Below are 6,245 nucleotides of genomic sequence, written 5' to 3'. Positions count from 1 at the left end.
TGGTGGGGGGGGGGGGGGGTGCAGTGGGACATGGGGGAGGAGGTCTCCTTCCCTGGGATTGATTTACGCCTCGGGGCCCCTCACAAGGCATTCATGACACTCGGCAAATCCTGCTCTGGCTGAGAAAACCCTCCTCAAGTTGGATGGATGACAAAAGACCCACCCCTAGGCAGGGGGGGTGCCCACAGAGAAGGGGGAGTCATGCTAGCTACTGTGGAGAGTGAGGAGGGCCAGGGTGCCAGGGGTCTATTTCCAGCTCTGGGATAGCTAAACCAGCCAAAGAAAATCCCTGCTCCAGTTCATGTTGCAGCCCGGGTTGGTATCAAGGGACACGGGAAGGGGTTGGAGCAGCTGTGTCTAGGGGAATAAAGAAAGCAACAAGCAGGGATCCTGCAGCCTCTTACAAAATGTTTCTGCTGCTGCTCCTGCCTCTGCCCACACCAACTGCTGAGTCAGAAACACCAGGTAACCGGGACCTTGGGGAAAGCACTGGGGCAATCACTGCACACATGGCCCCTAGAGCTTCAACCCTGTCAACCCTTGGGAGGGACGGGAGCTGACTTACCAGCAAGGAAGCTGCTGCGATGGAAAGCTTCTCACTGGATGCATCTAGACGAGACACTGCACTGTGGCTTAATAACACTTCACAGTAGTGTGTCACAGCAAAAAATGTGCTAACAGCCTACTGCACGGTGTTATTAGGCTAATGCACAGTAAGCATCACTAAATACTGTTCACCAGCACTACTACACAGTAACTTTAGGTACTGCGCATTTAGTTAGTCCTTTATTAAGGAAATAGTAAAGTATATGTGCAGTATCTAAGGTGCATTAGTGAACATGTAGATGCAACCAGTGAGCAGAATGAGGGTGTGTAGATTGGCAGAGAGGAAGGGAATAGTTCAGAGGGGCTGCAAGGGGTCCATGAATGGTTCCTGTGGAGGGTTCCTCCTTTGCGTCTCTGGGAAGCATAGTTATCAGAAGGGGAACTGGTGAAACATAATGCGGGGACAAGCTTAAACGCAGGGGTAGGGGGTGGAGAGAGAATATGAAATGTGGTGGCTGTCACCATTTCTGTGCACTGATACCCATCCAGAACACTGCAGCCAAAATTGTTTCCCTAGTGTGTTGCTTTGCCCTCTCCACGCCTCCTTCACAGGCTCCCCTTCTGTCACATCCAACGTCCCCTGCTTCTCTTCACTGTCAAAGTTCTTCCTTCCTGCGGTTACTCCACCCATCATCATTTTGTTCAGCACTCAGAGGTCAGCTCCTGCCTTCGGTGAGCCCACTGCCAGTCTCCATTGCCCACCTACTACGTTTTCAAACAAGCACGTTCCTACTTTCTCCCATGCTGCCCTTCATGCTTAGGCAGAGCTCCCTGCTAACATCTGCACAGTTACCTTGCTAGTGTCCTTCCAGTCCCTCCTTAAAATTTTCCCTTGCTGTGATGCCTACAGAATACTGGACATCAGCTATGGCAGGGGTGGCCAACCCGTGGCATGTGGCAGATCCAGTAGGGACCGGGGAGAAGAGCAGCGGATAGGGCAGGGAACAGAAAGTAGAGCAGCAGATTGGTCAGGGAGCATGTGACAGAGAGCAGAAAGCAGAGCAACAGAGCAGGTTGGGGAAGGGAAGCAGAATAGCACTCAGGGAGGGTGCAGGACTTAGCTTGTGGCACACCTGCCAAAAAGGTTGGCCCCCACTGAGTTAGGGTGATGCTCAGACTGCAGTCTGTTGATCCATTTAATAGTTTCTTGTGCTTCCCTGTCTGTATTCAGCTGTTACCTCTCGACTCATGCTGAGATAGTTAGCTCTGCAGGACAGAGACTGCAATTTTTATTGGGTCTTTATAGCACTGAGCACACTAGGGACCTCTGTCATGAGCATCGCTCCTAAGAACAGCACTAGCACGGAGAGGAGAAGAGCAAGCGATTCAGAGGAGAGGGGAGGGTGGTAATTCTTAGTCTGGAAAATTACCAACCACTTTAGAGCTAAGCGGTGTGGTCTCTTCCATGTCCAGAGCTGAGTAAATTTCCCTGATAGGCTTCGAATGCATGAATTTACACTGGCATTTCCGTGCTGCCCCCCTTCCCCCAGTGAATAACATGACACCCACAGAAATGATGCACATCCATCCATGAGGGCCCTCTTGATTTTACTGATCTGAACACATACACTAGTCTATGGGTGGAGCCAACAGACCCCAAATTCACCAGCTCTTTGGCAGTTGTTTTGTGCTTCTCCAAAGTCTTTAGTTCTAGTAATACCCAGGACTTTATACTGCATTTTAAATAATGATGGAGGGGTTTTTTTGGTGAGGAGAGGATGACAATCCTGTAATTTTTCATTCCTGAAGGTGTTTGTTATAGTCCCTTATGTTAGGACTTTCTGCTTTCCATAAGCATTTTATTTATTAACATCATTAACTAGAAACATAGAGTGTTTAGCACTGTGGTGGAAAGAAATCTTCTGTATCCTACCACCTTTAGCCTTCAAGCCCCCTGGGCAGGGGGCTTGATGATTGGTTTCTGTGGACCGTATGTGGCCTGTGGGATATATTTTGACACCCCTCTCTTACATGGTTTGTGCTATAAGTTCATCCCTTGAGCACTATAATTCTCCCTGAACAGTCTGTGGAGCATAGGAGAATTAGAAAGTGCATGATGAATCAAAGCTCTTTCTGCCCCTGGGTTTTCAGAGGAGTTTGCCAGGCATTACATTTAATGTGATAGCATTTCTCTGTTTGTCTGTAATGGAATTGCAAGGATAATATATTAATATAAGATCCCTTATAAATTTCCATGCTCTTGATGGCAAGGTGTTGTTGGGTGATATCTTTAACTGGACCAACTACACGGTTAGGATAGACTTAGAAGCCTTCAGATTAACACAGATAACTAGGTCTCTGTGCTTTAGGATAGACTTAGACAAGCTTTGGAATATAGTGCATTCTTCTTCAGGTCTGTGCTGTTTTAGCTCTAATTATCAAACTGTAATTAATTTCCTCCTATATTTTGCCTTTTCTCTCAAAGTATTGAGTATCAGGAGAAATCCATCGAAGTGGCTCCTTATATTCAGCTCTCTTCTTGCATCTGCATTACATCCTTTCTGGCATGCCTCAGATTTTTAAGGAGGGGAACTTGCTTTATTCTGGGAATCCAGACCTCTTTAGTAGCTTTTTTAGACCAAGACCCCATCTGCCTGCAGCTGCAGCACATAGTATGAATATTTCAGGGCCTGTCCGATTTCAATTACAGCTGCCCAAATTTAATCTTAAAACTGCAGCTGCAAATTTCTCTCATATACACTAACACATACTCAAAATGGTTTCAATGTATAAAGAATATGAACCTAAGCCTAATACATCTGTTCCAGGAACCTCACATTTATTTAGGCACAGGATGTTAAAAAGGTCTTGGTGGGGTCAGTCCTGGGCTGGGTCTGTGGTGTATTGAAGTGAGCAAGCCTTTTCCCAGCATCAGGATCTAAACATGTCTGTGGGATGGCCTGGAGGGATTTGGGGTGCTAAATGAAGAAGATGTTCTGAAATCTCCTTTCGTACCCTGAAATTGCCTTTCTTACCCTGACAGGTTGCAAAATAATGTCCATACTTTGTCCTGGATCATCCCATTCTTCAGGGGGACAGAGGAAGGAAGCAGTGGGGCCAGCTCAGGTAGGAGAGTTTTTGATATTGTCAAAGGGTTTATCTCAGGAGGGAAGAAAGGCAGTAAAGATGCAAAGGTGTGCATGAAGGGGCCTCCACCGATGAAGTCTGGAGGATAAAGAGTATCCCTTAACATCCAGCTGCTGTGAATGGGAAATCTGTTGGGATTCCTTCATGTCCCTGGAACCTACCTTTGCTTTCCTCTGGCTGCCAGGTGTGTGATACATCAGAAGGGCCCTTCCCTCACTTCTCTGATGGCAGGGACTAGGGGCTCTCTTTTTTCTCCCCATACCATGAGGTCTGCTGGAAGCCCTGAATAGGCTGGGATCCTCCTCTGTCCTTCCCAGTGCTTTTATTTTTTGGACCTCTTCCACCCTAAATGGGGGGACAGTGACTGTGGCAAAAGGGATTGAGTGGGAACACTTACCGTTTTCAGGAGCTGGTGACCTTTGAAGATGTCGCTGTGTATTTCACCAAGGAGCAGTGGGCTCTGCTGGATCCCAGTCAGAAGGCCCTCTACAGAGATGTCATGCTGGAGCATTATGAGACAGTGGCCTCACTCGGTAAGGATTCCTGACCCCTTGCATTTTAGAAGTGGAGCAGGGAGCGTCTCTGAAAGAAAGAAAAAAAAAAAAATCGCTGTTTGGTGTTTTTTCTTGGTCCCTTAAACTTTACAGGGCTCATCTCCTCTTACTTGTGCGTGCAGGCAGTCCTCGGACTTGGACACAATTGGTTCCTGAAAACAGGGTCTTAATTTGAAACATTGTAACTCAGAACCAATTTTCTCATAAGAAACAATGTTATAAATGGGGATTGGCTCCTGAACCAAGGCCCCATACCCTATTTTCACCAAAAATACCCCAGAATGTTGTACTCGATCAATTATAGATGAGTAATATAGCTACATTAAAGTATTTATATTGTAAATAGCAATCATATTGATTTGGAAGGACTTCTTTGAGGTGACTTTGCTGGACTTTTTGAAAGGCTCTTGGTTGGATTTTTTGAAGGGCTCTTGGCTGCAGTCTTCTCAGGAGCCTTGGCTGCAGGTTTTTCTGGAGTCTTGTCTGCTGTCTTAAAGAAAGTGTCCAAGGAAGTTTGGACAGATTTTCTCCAGGGAGATGAGTGACGCAGTGAACTTGTTCGCTGGCATGGCATCGCATCGGATCAAGCGTTGTAAAGTCAAAACTTACGTGACAAAGTCAAAACAGGGTGTCAATTTATAAACGTTTATCACGGGATGGGGTCCCCAGGGATGGCCATGATACCCGCTAGGGCTCACTGACCGTGCCGATCCTGCACAACAGGCACCTTCTTTGTCACCCGCCACGTCTTGCTGGTAATTTTAGTAAATTGGGAGGCTGCCCTCAAGTTTGTATTCTGGACACGGTCCTGCTGGACCCCACTGAATCCTGTGGGTTCCTAGACCCCTTTGGCATCCCACTTCAAAATGGATGACTCACAGGACACCCTCAACCTTATGGGCTAGATGCGTGGCTCCAAAACTACCCCTGTACCACGGCCCAAGCCTTGCAGGTGGTATTCACATTGTCTCTCCTGGGCCTTGCTATAGCTCGGCTCCTTGTCTTCACTAGGCTCTCCACAGCCCTGTCTGCGCCCTCACTGGGACTGGGCTCTCCACAGCCCTGTCTCTGCACCCCACACTGGTGCTGGGGTCTGCTCACCCCCTTATCGCCATGCCCTTCTCTGGTACTGGGGTCCCCACACTGTCGTGGGCCCCCAGTGAGGCCTCCTCGTTCCCCAATAGCCTCAGCCCAATCCACCGGTAAAACAGCAACTGAAAATCTGAGCCCTTGGGCTATAACATAATATAAGCAGTTCAGGGTGTGCTCTGTCCCTTTCATAGATTTCATAGACATTAGGGCTGGAAGGGACCTCGGAAGATCATCGAGTCCAGCCCCCTGCCCAAGGGGCAGGAAGTCAGCTGGAGTCATAAGGTCACAGCAAGATAAGCATCCAATTTACTCTGGAAGGTGTTCAATGTAGGGGCTTGAGCCACCTCCGGTGGCAGGCTATTCCAGACCTTGGGGGCTCAGACAGTGAAGAAATTCTTCCTTATGTCCAGCCTGAAATTCTTCCTTATGTCCAGTAGTTTATAACTGTTCAACCTTGACATCCCTTGCGGCGCTCTGGTGAACAAACATTCCCCCAGACCCTGGTGAACACCTCTTATAAACTTATAGGTGGCCATCAGATCACCCCTGAGCCTGCGCTTTTCCAGGCTAAAGAGCCCCATAGCTCTCAGCCTGTCGTCATAAGGTCTGTTTTCCTGACCTCTGATCATGTGCGTGGCTCTCTTCTGGACTCTCTCAAGCTTCTCCACATCCTTTTTGAATTGTGGAGCCCAAAACTGGACACAGTACTCCAGCTGTGGCCTTACCAAGGCCGAGTACAAGAGGAGAATGACGTCCTGGGATTTGCTTGAGAAGCATCTATGGATGCAAGCCAGCGTTTTGCTTGCTTTACTGGCCACAGCATCACACTGAAGGCTCATATTCATCTTGTGGTTAATCATGACCCCCAAGTCCCTTTCATCCATAGTGCTAGCCAGTGTAGCACTG

General features: G+C 48.0%; 1 protein-coding gene across 2 annotated transcripts in view; it reads left to right on the top strand.

Annotated features, from left to right (window-relative positions):
• Window positions 1–346: 346 nt before the first annotated feature.
• Window positions 347–6,245, top strand: part of LOC102382797 (zinc finger protein 501-like) — a 13,346-nt gene continuing 7,447 nt past the window's right edge. For both annotated transcript variants that reach the window (XM_014518359.2, XM_025199836.1), the window contains exons 1-3: window positions 347–465; window positions 3,590–3,672; window positions 4,100–4,226. In XM_014518359.2, the coding sequence (XP_014373845.1) occupies window positions 408–465; window positions 3,590–3,672; window positions 4,100–4,226 (268 nt within the window). In that variant the 5' untranslated portion in view covers window positions 347–407. The remainder of the gene's footprint in view (window positions 466–3,589; window positions 3,673–4,099; window positions 4,227–6,245) is intronic.

This window comes from Alligator sinensis, unplaced genomic scaffold (genome assembly GCF_000455745.1).
Source record: "Alligator sinensis unplaced genomic scaffold, ASM45574v1 scaffold1097_1, whole genome shotgun sequence".
In the NCBI taxonomy this organism is placed as follows: Eukaryota; Metazoa; Chordata; order Crocodylia; family Alligatoridae; genus Alligator; species Alligator sinensis.
This window is presented reverse-complemented; position numbering and strand designations above follow the sequence as displayed.